Raw genomic sequence first — 18,045 nt, 5'->3', positions numbered from 1 at the left:
TGAATGAATTTCACAGGTATTAAGTGAAAGAAGCCAGACTTAAAAGAATACATAATATACACTAACATTTCTATCAAATTTAAAAACAAGTAAAGCTGATCCATGGTGACAGAGGTTAGAATAGAGTCTTAACTACCAGATCACCAGAGAAGTTCGAATAGATTAATTTCTTGATTAAATTTGCCATAAGGGTTTTATTCGTTTACTTGTTTCTGCCTTGGGAAGATCCCCTGGAAAAGGGGTAGGCCACCCACTCCAGTATTCTTGGGCTTCCCTGGTGGCTCAGATGATAAGAGAATCCACCTGCAATGCAGGAAACTTGGGTTTGATCTCAGGAAGTTCGATTCTTTTTTTATTAAATTTGCCATAAGGGTTTTATTTGTTTACTTGTTTCTGCCTTGGCCACTAATTCATCAATTGTCAATCTGGTCCTTTTCCCTCCTGGATGTTTTCGAGACATTCTTCCGCTTTCATTGAGTTTGCTATCTAGTTATGCAAACAACTGGTAGGAAAATGAAGAGTCCCCGGTCCCCTTTGAAAAAAAAAAAACAAAAACCTGACAATTTTAGAAACTCTTCGAAGAGAAAATTTCAAAATCGTCGGTGGGTTTTTAAGTGTTATTTTAAATCTGTTTTTATTTTGGAGTGTCTTTTAGAAACCTTTTAATTTCTTATCACTTTCAGGCAACTGTCTTTGCCGTGAGGGGTACATAAGTTTGGTTTCATATTATCAAACTACTATTTCCGGGAATGTTTATTTTACTATTCTGGTTTTCATTTCTAACATCTGTCAATCTCTTCGGACTCTAAAACCCGCCAAGACAGGCAAAATCCGAGTCTATTTGAAAGTTCCCTGGAATCCCTGAGTGGATTTGCCCTGCCGATCCCTTTCTCGCGAGATTTGGAAACCGGAAGTGAGTTATACTACTGGAGACTCAATTGCAGGAGGCGGCATGTCAAGAAAGGCGGGCGGGTGCTGAGCTCAGTCTGGTCTTCGCTGTCTGTCCTGGGCTGGCTCTGATTAAGGGGTTGCGGCCAGCGCTCCCCTCTTCGGACCGGCAGGATGCGCGTGGCTGTGGCCGGTTGCTGCCACGGCGAGCTGGACAAGATCTATGAGACCCTGGCGTTGGCGGAGCGGCGCGGCCCGGGGCCGATAGACCTTCTGCTCTGCTGCGGCGATTTCCAGGCGGTGCGCAACGAGGCCGACCTGCGCTGCATGGCCGTGCCGCCCAAGTACCGCCACATGCAAACCTTCTACAGGTGAGGGACGCGGCCCGGCCCGCGGTACGAGGTGTGGGGCAGCAGCGGTGGGGGCTGGGTTCCAATCCCGTCTGCCTACCACTGACCAGCTGTCTCTCTTAGTTCTCGTTTCTCGTCTTTGTTCACGCTGTGTGTCTAGGAAGTGGCGCTTGGTAAATGTCACTTAGCTTCTTTCCATTCATCTGTTTTATTTGTTTCGAAAGGAATCGCAGCCTGAGAGGGACACTTGAAGGAAGAAATTGACAGGTTCCTCTACCTTAATGCATAAGATTCTGGGACTTGTTCATTTAATGGTCCAAGAGTTTTTATTGGACCCTTGCTGTGTGCTAGTCCTCATTCAGGGCTTGCCCTGTGGCTCAGACGGTAAAGCATCCGCCCGCAATACAGGAGACCTGGGTTCGATCTCTGGGTTGGGAAGATCCCCTGGAGGAGGGCATGGCAATTCACTCCATTATTCTTGCCTGGAGAATTCCATGGACAGAGGAGCCTGGCGGGCTACAGTCCATGGGGTCACAAAGAGTCGGACACGGCTGAGGACTAAACACAGCACACACAGCACAGTCCTCATTCTGGAAACTAAGGTTTTAGCAGTGAACTGACAAAAGTTTTTGACCTCACTGAACATACGTTGGCTTGAAACCCAAAGTGGCAGCTCTTCATTCTTAAGGAAAAGGATGGGGAATGCGTTTAGGAAGAGCTTTTAAAGTTTTTATGATGAGCTCAGATTTTTTTTCCTTGAGATCATTTTGCTTTTCTGCTGTGACTAATTGTATAGGCATGCCCACTTGCTCTTCTCTGTGTCTCATTTCTGCAATACCAATTGAAAACTTTTATCTTTATGTTCTAGGTATTACTCTGGGGAGAAAAAGGCCCCAGTTCTCACGATTTTCATTGGGGGAAACCATGAAGCCTCAAATCATTTGCAAGAGTTACCCTATGGTGGCTGGGTAGCACCAAACATTTATTATTTAGGTATGTATTTATAGGTAATTTATTGGTCTGATGGCATGGAAGAGCCTGCCAGGATTTGTGTATCAGTTGATCAACGTCTTGAGATGTGTGGTGTTTGGGGACTCTCTTGATTTAAATAGTTAATTATGAAAATTTAACTAAAATATTTCACATAAGTAGGCAATCTTGAGAATATGCCCGTGCATAATTTAGTGTTTTAAGCAATGCTTAATGTAACTGCAAAGAGCTTCTACACTATTTGCATTTTCTTTATATTTTTCCTATTCCTCTTATTAAATTAAAAAAAACAAATTTTTAATAATGGAAATTGCTAAACATTCATAAAATAGAGAACAGTATAATGAATCTCTGTACCTATTAACCAGCTTTAACAACGATTATCATTGTGTTCCTTCTTTCAACCCACTCCCCACTAAACTCTTTTGTGGGAGGAGGTGATTGGAGTATTTTAAAGCAAATCTTAGCCATCAGATTATTTCACCTGTAAATACTTTAGCACATATTTTTAAGTGATGAAGATTTTTAAAAATACCACTACTACAGTACCAGGATTACACCAGTTATCTATTATCATCTGTTACCTAGTTTATGTTCGTATTTCCCTGATTATCACAAAGAAGTCTGTTTTACAGTTGACTTATTCACATAGGATCTAAACAGGGTCTGCACATTTTATTTGATTGTCATGATTCTGAAATCTCATAACTGTCCCTTTTCACTTTCCTCCCCACCCCCCATGCTATTTATTTGTTGAAGAAAATGGGGAATTTATCTGGCTGTAATAGACTTTCCTGCTTTCTAGGTTTAGCTGATTGGATTCCCTCGTGTTGTTTAGCACTCCTTTTATCCTGTGTGTTGCCTGTAATTTGCATTTAGGTTTATAGTCCTGATTAGGTTCAGGTTCATTTTTAACCCTTTTGAACTATACAGTCTTTTCATGTCTTTATTTAAATGTTTACAGGTGTTTCTAAACTTTAGAAACTTCATTCTTCTTTGTTACTGATTGATCTTCTTTTGACAATTGTAGTATTGTGAAAAGGTGAAATTGAAGATGATCAATCAGAAATGAAATATAGAAACTGCAGGTTCTTTATACTTTACACCTTTGACTTTCAGGTTTATAACATATAAATCCATCATAGAACATTTTCCCTATTTATCCCACCCCATCCCCATATTCTATTAGGTACCAAGCTTCCCAGGTGACTCAGTGGTAAAGAATCTGCCTGCCAATGCAGGAGACATGAATTTGATCCCTGGGTGAGAAAAACCCCTTGGAGAAGGAAATGGCAACCTACTACAGTATTCTTGCCGGAAAATCATATGGACAGAGGAGTCTGACAGGCTTCAGTCCATGGGGTCACAAAACAGTCGATCAGGACTTAATGACTACACAACAAAACAGCAATTTCCCTCTTCACACACCCTGTCTCATTTGTTCCTTCCTCTCTGCTCAGTTTCTTGCCTGGTTTGCTTCTAGTCCCCTCTTCCTAGTCCACCTTATATATTGTTGGCATATTTCTATGTAAAAGGGTAACCTCATCATGATACTTAATTTTCACATAATTTTAGGACTGAATGGTATTCTTGGCCTCTAAACCGTTCAGTTAGTAAAGAGATTGCTTTTTCCCATAGTAATTTTATTTAATTGTGTAATTTTTCAGGTTTGGCAGGAGTAGTAAAATACCGAGGAGTAAGGATTGGTGGAATCTCTGGTATCTTTAAGTCTCATGACTATCGAAAAGGTATTATTATCCTTTAAAAAAAAAAAAAAAGAAAGAAAACATTGTGTTCTTTTTTTAAAAATTGAAGTATACTTGACTTACATTGTTACATTAATATCAGGTGTACAGCTAAGTGGGTATTGTTATTCTGAACATTGTTTTAATTTCTTCTTATTTATTTTTATTATTATTTTATTTTTTGGCTGCTCTAGTCTTTGTTGTGGTGTGAGGGTGTCTCTAGTTTCATTGTGGGGGCTTCTCTAGTTGTGGCTTGTGGACTTAGTTGCCTCGTGGCTGTGAGGCCTTAGTTCCCCACCCAGGGATCAAACCTATGTCTCCTGCTTTGGAAGGTGGATTCTTAACCGCTGGACCACTAGGGTGGTCCCTTGAGAATTGTTTTTAAACTTTAGAACTTGTATGCCGCACAGTAACTTAAACGTAATATATAGTTTGACTTTTTCATTGAATTTCTTCTATGAACAGATTTATTGTTAAATTTATAAAATATTATATACATGTGAAAACATACAGAACATTAGAATATATCATCTGTGTATCCACCTTTTAGTTTTATTTGGTATTTTGCCATTTTCAGTTTTGATTTTTAAGAAAAAAAGGAGTGCAGATACAATCAAAATTCATTCTTTGTCTGTCGTCAGTCCCATCTCTCCCCTTTATTCCTCTCTTACTTCACCAGGGAGTCACTATTCTGAATTTGGTGTTTATCATTCACTTGATTATTTTATGTCATTACCATATCAGTTAATAGCTTTAAACAATGTATTATATAGCATACTTTAAACTTCATTATAAGTGTATCATTTTACATATATTTTTCTGCAATGTGTTTGTTTATATATTTTTGAAATCCATGTTGATACATTTAACTGTATTCATTTTAATTTGTGAATAGTATTCCATTGTATAAGTATACCACACTGTATGTGAATGAATCATACCTTGATTTTAAAGAAATAGCTTGGATTCCCATTGATTTTAAACTTTCATGAATTAAGTTGGCAGCTAAAATTTATATCCTCAGTGTAATTGTTAAATTCAAGTCTGTTCCTTGCTGCCCTGCTCCCTGTTCTAAACTGTTGGAACAGGTCTACAAAAATAGGCCATCTCATATGTAGCAGGTGTAGATGCAAATAGAAACCACTCTTTGGAGGATAATTGGTAATATCTGTGGAAATTATACAAGTATTTTGACCAAGGAATTCTACTTCTAGGAATTTATCTACAGATGTAGTCCACAAGTGCAAAATGATATAAACAAATTTATTTATTTCAGTCTTCTTTGTAATGGCAAAAGATGGGAACTAATTAAGTATATCATGATATAGGGACTTCTTTGGCAATCCAGTGGTTAAGACTCCCAGCTTCCACTGCAGGGGGCTTAGGTTTAATCCATGGTCAGGGAACTAAGATCCCACATGCCATATGCCAAATTCCCCATCCATCCTTCCCTCACTTCTCTTTCGCCTTCCCCTATACCTTTCATATGGTATCTTTCAAATCTTAAACTATGTGAATAAACAGTGTCAGTGTATTCCAAAATTAAATATAATTTAATTTAAAAATCAGAAGCCCCTCTAGTCATTTAGATTTACACTTTGTGGTTACTTATTAGAAAATACAAGCATTTTGAGAGCAGGGTTTTTCAAATAAAATTTTTAAGAACCAAAAATATTGATGACAAACATCAGTTTTGGAGAAGTATATGTATGTATTTATATTTTCAGTATTTAAAGGAGTTGAATACAACGTCTCTTCTTTAAGGTCATTTTGAGTGCCCCCCTTATAATGCAGCTACAATAAGGAGTATATATCATGTGAGAAATATTGAAGTCTACAAATTAAAACAGGTATGTAAAAACTACACTATGGCAGACTTGAAAAAATGTAAAGAAATTGTGTACCAGAATGTATTTTGATCAGTTTAGTCTACTACTTCCAAGAAGAGCTTAATTCTGTATTTCTAAAATTTGGATCTTGAGTTGTTTTTAGGAGGTTCACAGATGAACATTTATAAATTTTTAATGGCTATACATTTATTTTAGTGATTAATAATAAAATATTTGATCCATGATTTCAGCTACTATTCCTTAAGGTAAGGTTGAAGAATGTATATTGGAAAAAAGTGATAGTTTACAGCAAGTATTACTTTTTTATTTTAAATAGTGATATTAAATAGAAAATAATAGTGATAATAGAGGATATGGGAAAATCGTGAAGGTCATATTGAAACACTGGCTTAATTGAATAGTGGGTGAAACTAGGTTTTTGTTTGTGATCCCATTCAGTGCCTGGGCTTCCCTTGTGGCTCAGCTGGTAAAGAATCTGCCTGCAATTCGGGAGACCTGGGTTTGATCCCTGGGTTGTGAGGATCCCCTGGAGAAGGGAAAGGCTACGCACTCCAGTATTCTGGCCTGGAGAATTCCATGGACTGTGTAGCCCATGGGGTCACAAAGAGTTGGACAGACTGAGCTGACTTTCACTTTCACTTTTCAGTGCTAAACACTGGGCTAGCAATTTTCATCTGTGATAGTTCATATAAATGTCACTCAGATTCTGTGAGATATATATTACTCAACTTTGTCACACTAAGGGTGAGAGGCCAAGGCTCAGTTAGGCAAAGTCACCTGCCGGAGACTTCCCGAACTGTTAAGTGGTAGTCTGCTAGGCTGAACTGAGCCTGGCAGTCTAATCGAAGTGTGTCTCTACTGAGCTGCCTTGCCATAGAAAATAAGGATCATTTATGAGGTAGAGAGAAAGTTATTTCTCTTTGCCTTGATGAGTGAGTAGCTCAGTATTTCTATAACTTCATTAAAATGTCCCTAGGATGAATTACACTGAAATTTAGAGAACTCCATGGGTAAGTGGTTGTGTGGTAGCAGAAGGAAGGCAGCGAATTCCTTTTGTTTAATCTCTTTTTAAGAGCTTGCTTTCTTTTCTTTTTCTGTTAAAGCTGAAGCAGCCTATGGACATATTCTTATCTCATGATTGGCCGAGAAGTATCTATCATTATGGAAACAAGAAGCAACTTCTTAAGACTAAATCTTTTTTCCGACAAGAAGTAGAAAATAACACACTAGGAAGTCCTGCTGCCTCCGAGCTTTTAGAGCACTTAAAACCTACTTACTGGTTTTCTGCCCATCTCCATGTAAAGTTTGCAGCCTTGATGCAGCACCAGGTAGGAACCAAAATGCTTATTCTTTGATTTAATAAGCGCTTACTGAACATCTGTGGGTACCGTGGGCACAGTTGGGAAGTTAGTGAAAGAAATCAAAGATGAGTTTCCTTTTGTGAGTAACTCAGCATCCAATCAGGAGAAGGGACAAGCAGTCAATTATAGAATAGTGTAGTAAGTCTGTGACAAAAAGTGCTAGGGTACTGTGGGAACTCCTAAACCAGGCCATGGTAAGATGGGGATGCGGACAGAGAGATGAAGGGATAGAGGAGGTTTTCGAAAGGAATTGATGTTGCCAGGAAGAAGCAGGTTATCAGGGTAATCTAGGCCGAGGGGCCAGTGTGTGCACAGGCTGTAAGTCTGAGAGTGTGGTGTCTTTGGGGAAGTGCAATTTGTCTCTAGGGCTGAGGCACAGGGAGAGATAGAGCTGGAGCTAGATCATAGCTGCCTTCCAGCCATGCCCTGGAGTTTGGGAAAGTTGGGAGATAATGACATCAGAGTTTCATTTCAGAAGGATTAGTTTGGCAACAGTTTTGTGTGTGGGTTGGAGTATGTAAAGTGGGAGACAGAGGGGGCTATATAAGTAAAAGATGAGGTTCTAACCTATGGCAAAAAGGGAACACAGAACCAAACAGGCTCCAGAGAGATTTTGGAAGCAGAATCATCAGGATTTAGTGACAGAGGAAGGAAAACTCCCAGAGTGCTCCTTGGGTAACTGCATAGCTGATTGTGCTTGATGGCAGGTAGATATTACAGACTTCAGAGCTAGGCTTTTATGGAAATACATGGTTCTTCCTTTCACTTCCAATTCTGACTTAATTCTGACTTTCCCATAAAGTATTCCCTAGGGAAAATGTTTAGAAAACGCTGGGTTAACAGAGATACCTTCTCAGAAGCTTCTCTAGAATTTCTGAGCATCTTTATTATTTACTTGGCTGCATTGGGTCTTAGTTGCAGCACATGGGATTGTGCATGGCACTTGGACTTCTCTCTGGTTTATGGTGCATGGGCCCCAGAGCATGCTCTCAGGCTCAGTAGTTGCAATGTGGGCTTGGTTGCCCCGTGCACGTGGGATCTTATTTCCCTAACCCTAACCCCTGTGTCCCCTGCATTGGAAGGTGGATTTTTTAACCACTGGACCACCTGGGAAGTCAACCTGGGAGTCTTTAATGTCCTGATGGGCATCACCTTTCTCCAGGATCAGGGATGGGGTGTGCAGCGCTTCCTGAACTTCCTGGACCAAATCCTCTTCTGTGGTAGAGGCGTACTTCAGTGATGCTCCTCAAACACAGTCTGGAAGGTTCTGCCTGAAAACATGCCTGTGGGCCCTCTCTTCTTCTCACTCCCCAGCTTCACTGGGGGAAGGAGGCGAGGTGACCTCTTTCATTTTCCTTTGGGCTGTTGCCAGCGTGATTACCCTCACCTCCAAGTCTTCTGTTTCTGTCAGTCACCTGCCCCGCATCGCTGTTAATCTCTTCTGGGCTTGTGACTTTCTTGGACTGTTACTGAAGCACCTGGCTTGATACTCCACCCCCACCCCCACCTGCCCAACCCAGTCTTCTGGTATCAACCTCAGGAGCTTGTGTCTCTGAATTAAAGCTATGTTTGATCTCCTTTTTCTTGGCACCTCTGACTTCACCAGTCTTCTGTTTGAGCTCTTCAACCAACACCAGAGATCATCCTTCCTCAGAACCACCCTACTTCCCAGATCTGCCCATGGTCTCTGTGCTTCCCACCGCCCACTCCCTCCCCACCACGGAATCAAAACTCTCAGCAGGGTGTCGAAAAGCTTGCTTCCTTGCTGTTCTTATGAGTCACTTTTTACTTCTTCCAGTGTGACTTTCATGTTTGTGATCCCCCCATGTTGCTTTCTGCCAGTTCACTTTTTAAAAAGAGCCTTATTGGATTTTTATTTCCATATCAAAAAATTCACCTATTTTAAGTGTAGAATTCAGTGATTCTTAGTAAATTTTCAGAGTTGTGCAAATATCATATATAATCCAATTTTAGAACATTTCCATGACCCCAAAAGATCCTTTGTGCCTCTTTGATGTCAATCTGTGTTCCTGCCCTCAGCTGCAGCCAACCACTGCTTTTTATCTCTGTGGATTTATCTTTTCTGAACATTTCATATAAGTGGAATCATAAAATATATAGTCTTTGGTTTCTGGTTTCTTTCTTTTGCTTGCTTTGAGGATCATTCCTGTAGCATGTGTCACTCTTTCTATCATTTTTATTGGTGAATAGTATTTTATCGTATGGAGATATATATATCTATATCTACTTTGGTGTTATATCTAAGAATCTTTGCCTAACCCAGGATTACAAAAATTTTCTATTAATTCTTCTACAAGTTTTATGGTTTTAGCTCTGCCAGTTTACTTTTAAGCTCTTCTCTTCTCTTTAACCTTTGTGTTATATGCTTTGGTTTGTGAGTGTTATTTGCTTTAACATTATCGTTACCACCGTTACTTTCTGCTCTGACTACTGTAAGGACTTTTTTTTCGTTTGGCTGTCTGGGTCTTCGTTGCTTTGCCTGGACTCCTCTCGTTGCGGTGCACAGCTCTAGTTGTGGTGTGTGGGCTTCAGTGGTTGCAGCGTGTGGGCTCAGTAATTGGAGCACCCCGGCTTAGTTGCTCTGTGGCATGTGGGATCTTCCTGGACCAGTAATCAAACCTGTGTCCCCGGCACTGGCAGGCAGACTTTTAACCGCAGGACCACCAGGGAAGTCCTGTTGTAAGGAAATTGAAGCCCAGAGAGTGTAAGTGCCTTGCTTGCCATTGTACAAGTAGAAATAGAGCTAACTTGTTTTTGGAAAAGTAACAGTTGTTCCTTTAACACACAACTTAGAGGTATGGGTAATAAAGATTATTTCCGTCCTATTCAATGTATGACTTGCCTGAGATTTTTTTTTTTAATATTTAATTGGAGGATAATTGCTCTACAATGTTGTGTTGGTTTCTGCCATACATGAACATGAATCAGCCATAGGTATATATGACCTCTCCCCACCCCACCCACCTGAGGTAATGTTTTAACATTCTTTATTAAATCACGGTTCATATTTTCTAGACCATGGATAAAGGACAGTCAACCAAAGCAACCAAATTTCTAGCCCTGGACAAGTGCTTACCACACAGAGACTTTCTTCAGGTAAAGAGAAAATGAAATAGCTTTGCCATGTAGTTTGCTCTTCCAATGATTAAAAAAAAAAAATTACTATTCTTTCAGAATTTATTGTTGTTCTTTGTAGTTTATATATTCTGAGATTTCTTTGGGAATGTTTAAGTTATGTTAATGTTTTTAAGCTCCTAAATTAAATTCCTAAACTGTATTGTTATATTGATATTCCTAGAATATAAGAATAGGCATGTATTTCTTAAAATTACTGATTTCTTCCTGTAGGTAATAGAAGTAGAACATGACCCCAGTGCTCCTGATTACTTGGAATATGATGCTGAATGGCTCACTATTCTCAGGGCTACTAATGATCTTATTAATGTGACTGAACGCCTGTGGAATATGCCTGAAAATAATGGCCTGCATACAAGGTAGGTCTGGCCTTATTTAGGATTTGCTATCTCCATTGTATGCACAGTTTTTGTCCCTTCCACCTTGTTATAATTTTTTTAATCAAAGGAGCTATTGTTAAATGACTGTCAAAACAATTCAGAGTTTACCAACTGGTATGAAAACTGCATGTTTTCCATCTAAGAAATCCAAGAAAATGGACTGCTGAGCACCAGCTCTAACAAGTGTATAAGTGCATCAAACTGTAAGATGGTGGGGATTTGGTTCACACATTAAAATAATTTGTACTTGTTTTAGGGTGTGAGTTAAGGACAGCTTTTTCTAAGAATTATTTTAATTTCAAAAATGGCCCTTTGCTAAGTTAACTATAATTTTATTAATTTTGAACTATGGTTAATTTTTAAATTCTTGCACCTGCAGTCCATAGTTAGATCTCATCATTTATTGCTGAAGTTGATAAAATGTAAAAAGCTATTGTTTTGAACTTTTTAGATGGGATTACAGTGCAACAAAAGAAGCTATTAACGAAGTACTGGAGAAATTGAATCATGACCTCAAAGTTCCAAATAACTTTAGTATAACAGCTGCTTGTTATGACCCTAGCAAGCCACAGACACAGATGCAGTTGGTTCATAGGATCAATCCTCAGACGACTGAATTTTGTGCCCAACTTGGCATCACAGACATTAACGTCAGGCTTCAGAAGGCCAAGGAAGACCAGCACTTGTGTGGTGACTATGAAGGGCAGGATGACGTGGAGGGTAATGACTCTGGAGAAGAGCCTAGTGAATATAACACAGACACATCTGCCCTGTCCTCTATTAATCCAGATGAGATCATGTTAGATGAAGAAGAGGAGTGTGATGATAGTATTGTAAGTGCACAGAGTGACTTGAATATACCGTCTGTAGAACTGTCTTCTGATCAAGCTTCTGACTTTTCTGCAAGCTTCTCTGACATCAGGATCTTGCCAAGTTCCATGACTGTATCTTCTGACAATACATCAGGGTCCCCAGTGTGCAAGGAGGGGAATTCCGGTGACCCTGTGGACTTGGGGGATGGAAAGGACTTAACCACGGTGCCATTGAAGAGGCTGAGTGATGAACATGAACCTGAACAAAGAAAGAAAATCAAGAGACGGAATCAAGCCATCTATGCTGCAGTGGATGATAATGATACAGCCTGAGACAGTTTACTTGTCTTAGTATTATATGTAGATACATGATTTTTAAGACTATATTTTTAGAATTGGATCTTTGACTCAAGACTTAAGTTTGTAATAATGAAGTTACATAAGAAGATTTTAGTTAGGTATTGACTTTATCTTTAGAACTTTGTATGTTTCAGATGAAAAAGATATTAAAATTTCATATATTTACTTGATTGAGTACCCCTTTTTCTGAGAACTTACTCACTTTCATTTTTTTTCAGCAAGCACTCACTGAACACATACTTTGTACCAGGTACTTTTCTATAAGATGGCACTACAGGGATGAGTAAGACAAGGATTCTTGCCTTCATAGAGTTACTACCACTATAAGTATTTTGGTGTATAAAATATGGCATATTTATATTTTGTTTTGCAGAGTTAAGTCATTATTGTATCTATACTTATTGTGCTCTCTTTTCATTTGTTATAAATATTTTCTCTGGTCAGCTCTTCATTTCAGTTCAGTTCAGTTGCTCAGTCGTGCCTGACTCTTTGCGACCCCATGGACTGCAGCACACCAGGCCTCCCTGTCCATCATCAACTCCTGGAGTTTACTCAAACTCATGTCCATTGAGTCAGTGATGCCATCCAACCATCTCATCCTCTGTCATCCTCTTCTCTTCTTGCCTTCAATCTTTCGCAGCATCAGGGTCTTTTCAAATGAGTCAAGGCGTCCGGCTAGCTCAGTCGGTAGAGCGTGGGACTCAATCCCAGGGTCAAATGAGTCAGTTCTTCTCATCAGGTGGCCAAAGTATTGGAGTTTTAGCTTCAACATCAGTCCTTCCAGTGAACACTCAGGACTGATTTGCTTAAGGATGGAATGGTTGGATCTTCTTGCAGTCCGAGGGACTCTCAAGAGTCTTCTCCAACACCACAGTTCAAAAGCATCAATTCTTCAGTGCTCAGCTTTCTTTATAGTCCAACTCTCACATCCATACATAACTACTGGAAAAACCATAGCTCTGATTAGATGGACTTTTGTTGGCAAGTAATGTCTCTGCTTTTTAATATGCTGTCTAGATTGGTCATAACTTTTCTTCCAAGGAGTAAGCATCTTTTAATTTCATGACTGCAGTCACCATCTGCAGTGATTTTGGAGCTCCCCCCCAACCCCCAAAATAAAGTCTGCCACTGTTTCCACTGTTTCCCCGTTAATGTCTGTCAAATATAATTGAAACTGAAGAGGGTAGACAAGATTTCAGGAAATAAGTACTCAACATTGGCAAACATAAAATCGTATACTTATTTGCTGAGATTAATATAAACCTGTTGACATTTACATATTATATTTAACTTTAGCTTTAATTTTAATGTAACTAAGCTCATGTGCTACAACTATTGAGCTTATGCTTTAGAGCCTGGGAGCTGCAACTGCTGAAGCCTGTGTGTCCTAGAGCCCATACTCTGCAACTAGAGAAGCCACCACAATGAGAAGCCCTTGCACTGTAACTATAGAGTAGCTCCCACTCTCCACAACTAGAGAAAAAAGCCTGCCCAACAAAGACCTCACAGCCAAAAATAAAATTATTTAGAAAAAATTTTTGTAATAACCTATAAAGGAATTTTAAATAGAATATATGTATGTATGTACATACATGAAGTGAAGTGAAAATCACTCAGTCGTGTCTGACTGTTTGCCACCTCATGAACTATACAGTCCATGGAATTCTCCAGGCCAGAATGCTGGAGTTGGTAGCCTTTCCCTTCTCCAGGGGATCTTCCCAACCCAGGGATCAAACCCAGGTCTCCTGCATTGCAGGCGGATTCTTTACCAGCTAAGCCACAAGGGAAGCATATATATATATATATATACATACAAAACTGAATCACTGTGTTGTATACCTGAAACTAACATGACATTGTAAATCAACTATACTTCAATTAAAAAAATAAAAAAATTTATGATCTAATACCACATTTAAAAGACAAGTTATTAGTAGGGATCGAGTTGCATCAGTGCTGCCTCTCATGCTGCATAACGGGTTACTAATACTAAAGAGTGTGTAAAGATCCATGTGGAGAAACTGCATTCTGTTCTGTCTCTGGTTAGAATGCCTGGGCCACCAGAGGAGATTGTCACCCAGAACTTGGGTCAGAACTCATGGAATCCAAAGACTGTTTCAGGATTCCATCCTCCCACAGCAGTTGAAATTCAGGAGCTAATCAAAGAGAATGTGCTGGCACTTGCTTCTGTCTTGTCAACATCTGACTTGAAAAAGGTCTTTGGGGGTTTTATCTTTATTGCTTTCCATCTTCTTGTTTACTTTCTTTTTTGAGTTGAATAATTCACTGATTTTAATTCTCACATAAAATATTTTAAAACTATGGATTTTCCCCATCACTGATTTAAATGAATTTCCATGAACTCTGACAATTATTCTTTTTGAGAAATTTTTAATAAAGTTTAAAGCAGAAAGCAATTAGATATAAAATAAATAATAGAGTTGATAAGTGCTGGTTCTCAAGGAAAAAAAAGAAAAAGATAATCCCTAGCTTACCCAATCAAGAAAGAATAAGCACAAATACAAAAAGAATAAATAAAAGGGAGAAATGGCCACTGAAACAGGACATTCAAGCAAACTAATAGAATTACTATACATAGCTTGGTACAAGTGAATTTTTTAAATAAATGATTAATTTCATAGGAAAATAGAATTTACTGAAATCCTAGTAGAGGCAGAAAGTGAAAATAATTTCTGAAGAGGGAATAGAGTTATCAAGGGACTACTTGTTACATGGTTTCAGGAGAAACTACCAAATCTTCTAAAGGCCAGGTAATCCCTAACATTATGTAAAGTGTTCCAAAATATAGAAAATGAAGGAAAATTCAGTTTCTTTTCATGAAGCTAATATAACATTGATACCTAAATCTGACAAAGATTGCACAAAAATACTACAGACCAATCTTACATATGAATATTGAGTCCTAAGTAAAGTCCTAAATAAAATATTAATAAACAGAATCTATAGCACATTTTTAAGATACAGCATGACTGATACAAAAATGGTTCAATATTAGAAAGTCTGTTCATAGAATTTACACAGTAGTATCAATAGATCTAAGGACAAATATGATCATGGAGGATGAAAAGGCCTTTGACAAAGGTGAAGCCTCTGATTTTTTAAAAAGTAAAATCTGGCATCTTGTTTAACAGGGAAATACTATAAGCATTCCCATCAAAGGAAAGTAAGAATGAAATAAAGGAATAAGATACCTACTATCTCCATTATATTTTAATATTGGTGAAAAGAGCAAAGCAATCAGATAAAACAATGAGGGGAATCAGAATTGCAAAGGCAAAAACATCTTTATATGGATGACCTGAATGTTTCCATGGAATATTAAAACATCAGAATATCAAAACTAAGCCTAATATATCAATACCACTAAAGTAATATGTAAATAAAGCAGTACAGCAAAGTAATAAGATATAAAATTAACTTGCAAATCAATGGTTTTCACATACAAAATTACCAATGAGTGGCGTGGTACAAGCAAAACAATAACAAGAAATACTTAATGAGAAATGTTCGAAGCCTACAATGAAACCCTTAAAATGTACCCCAAAAATGCAAAAGTTGACTTGAATACAAAACCGTTTCTTATTCTTGGATAGATAAACTCAGTACTGTAAAGATGCCAATTCTCAATACATAAATTTAGCTTTAGTTAGAAATCAAAACAATACATGCTTTTTTGTTTGCTTTTCTGTAGCTAGACAAGTTGATTTTAAAGTGCATATGGATAAATAAGTTAAAATAGACAGGAAAATCCCACCCCTCAAAGAGTAATGGACGTATCCTGGCCCCATCAGTTATTAAGACATACCATAAAGCCTCTATAGTAATTAAACAACGCAGTACTATTCCATTAGTGGACAGGCCAGTGGAACAGAAAGACAAGAAATAGGCCCAAACATGTATAAGAGTTTAATAATATTATTCAAATGGCATCTCAAATCAGTGGGGGAAAAGGTGACATTTTAAATAAATAAGATTGGCTCTCTGGATATCCAATTGGAAAGAAACATGTTTTTTTTTTAATATAGCAAAATTCAATCCAAAAATATGAGAGGTAAATGTAAAGAATCAAACCGTAAAAATATCAGATGAAAACATGGGTACATTTTCTTATAGTCTGGAACTGAGGGAAACCGCTGTAACTCTGTCTCTGAATCCAGAAACAAAGACTGACACATGTGACTACATACAAGAATAGATTCCTTTCTCATGGCAAACAAAACAAAGCACCATAAACAATGTTAAAAGAAAAATGACAAGCGGGAAGAATATATTTACAGCTCATATCACAGATAAAGGGGTCATCTTTGCAAAACATAAAGAACTCTTTATATAGACCCAGTAATTACACTTGTAGGACAGGTCCTTAAAGATGTAGTTTAGTCGCTAAGTTGTGTCTGACTCTTTGTGACCCCATGGACTGTAACCCGCCATGCTCCTTTGTCCATGGGCTTCCCAGACAAGAATACTTGAGTGGGCTGCCATTCTGTCTTCAAAATAAAAGGGAGCATAAGGAGTATTCATTGTAGCATTATTTGTAATAACAAACTATTGGAAACAGTCTAAATGTTCACCAGGAGAGGACTGATTGAACAAATACTCAATGGAGTAATCAGTCAGTCAGTTCAGTCGCTCAGTCGTGTCCGACTCTTTGCAACCCCATGAATCGCAGCATGCCAGGCCTCCCTATCCATCACAAACTCCCGGAGTTAACCCAAACTCATGCCCATCGAGTCGGTGATGCCATCCAGCCATCTCATTCTCTGTTGTCCCCTTCTCCTCCTGCCCCCAATCCCTCCCAGCATCAGGGTCTTTTCAATGAGTCAACTCTTTGCATGAGGTAGCCAAAGTATTGGAGTTTCAGCTTCAGCATAAGTCCTTCCAATGAACACCCAGGACTGATCTCCTTTAGGATGGACTGGTTGGATCTCCTTGCAGTCCAAGGGACTCTCAAGAGTCTTCTCCAATACCACAGTTTAAAAGCATCAATTTTTTGGCACTCAGCTTTCTTCACAGTCCAACTCTCACAACCATACACGACTACTGGAAAAACCATAGCCTTGACTAGACAGACCTTTGTTGGCAAAGTAATGTCTCTGCCTTTTAATATGCTATCTAGGTTGGTCATAGCTTTCCTTCCAAGGAGTAAGTGTCTTTTAATTTCATGGCTGCAATCAGCATCTGCAGTGATTTGGGAGCCCAGAAGAATAAAGTCTGACACAGTTTCCACTGTCTCCCCATCTATTTCCCATGAAGTGATGGGACCAGATGCCATGATCTTAGTTTTCTGAATGTTGAGCTTTAAGCCAACTTTTTCACTCTCCTCTTTCACTTTCATCAAGAGGCTTTTTAGTTCCTCTTCACTTTCTGCCATAAGGGTGGTGTCATCTGCATATCTGAAGTTATTGATATTTCTCCTGGCAATCTTGATTCCAGCTTGTGCTTCTCCCAGCCCAGCGTTTCTCATGATGTACTCTGCCTATAAGTTATATAACCAGGGTGACACTACACAGCCTTGACGTACTCCTTTTCTTATTTGGAACCAGTCTGTTGTTCTATGTCCAGTTCTAACTGTTGCTTCCTGACCTGCATACAGGTTTCTCAAGAGGCAGGTCAGGTGGTCTGGTATTCCCATCTCTTGAAGAATTTTCCACAGTTTATTGTGATCCACACAGTCGAAGGCTTTGGCGTAGTCAATAAAGCAGAAATAGATGTTTTTCTAGAACTCTCTTGCTTTTTTGATGATCAAGCGGATGTTGGCAATTTGATCTCTGGTTCCTCTGCCTTTTCTAAAACCAGCTTGAACATCTGGAAGTTCTCGGTTCACGTATAGCTGAAGCCTGGCTTGGAGAATTTTGAGCATTACTTTACTAGCATGTGAGATGAGTGCAATTGTGCAGGAGTTTGAACATTCTTTGGCATTGCCTTTCTTAGGGATTGAAATGAAAACTGACCTTTTCCAGTCCTGTGGCCACTGCTGAGTTTTCCAAATTTGCTGGCGTATTGAGTGCAGCGCTTTCACAGCATCATCTTTCAGGATTTGAAATAGCTCAACTGGAATTCCATCACCTCCACTAGTTTTGTTCGTAGTGATGCTTTCTAAGGCCCACTTGACTTCACATTCCAGGATGTCTG

General features: G+C 38.9%; 1 protein-coding gene across 2 annotated transcripts; it reads left to right on the top strand.

The window, feature by feature from the left end:
• Positions 1-917: 917 nt before the first annotated feature.
• On the top strand, positions 918-12,062 carry DBR1 (debranching RNA lariats 1). Of its 2 annotated transcripts, XM_061167676.1 has the most exons (8): positions 918-1,259; positions 2,107-2,231; positions 3,896-3,976; positions 5,738-5,823; positions 6,927-7,151; positions 10,221-10,301; positions 10,554-10,699; positions 11,172-12,062. In XM_061167676.1, exons 1-8 carry the CDS (start codon positions 1,063-1,065, stop codon positions 11,863-11,865), a joined length of 1,635 nt encoding a protein of 544 aa, XP_061023659.1. In that variant the 5' UTR covers positions 918-1,062; the 3' UTR covers positions 11,866-12,062. The 2 variants fall into 2 exon arrangements, with proteins under 2 accessions (XP_061023659.1, XP_061023660.1); XM_061167677.1 differs by lacking the exon at positions 3,896-3,976.
• Positions 12,063-18,045: the final 5,983 nt, after the last annotated feature.

The sequence above is a fragment of the Dama dama genome, chromosome 19 (genome assembly GCF_033118175.1).
Source record: "Dama dama isolate Ldn47 chromosome 19, ASM3311817v1, whole genome shotgun sequence".
Taxonomy (NCBI): Eukaryota; Metazoa; Chordata; class Mammalia; order Artiodactyla; family Cervidae; genus Dama; species Dama dama.
This window is presented reverse-complemented; position numbering and strand designations above follow the sequence as displayed.

What these genes read in the sequence shown, in the direction of transcription:
- DBR1 (XM_061167676.1), top strand. Translation starts at nt 1,063, where the DNA reads ATGCGCGTGGCTGTGGCCGGTTGCTGCCACGGCGAGCTGGACAAGATC. An exon ending in ACCAAACATTTATTATTTAG is followed by an intron (nt 2,232 to 3,895) that starts GTATGTATTTAT and finishes GTAATTTTTCAG; the next exon opens with GTTTGGCAGGAGTAGTAAAA. An exon ending in AATAATGGCCTGCATACAAG is followed by an intron (nt 10,700 to 11,171) that starts GTAGGTCTGGCC and finishes TGAACTTTTTAG; the next exon opens with ATGGGATTACAGTGCAACAA.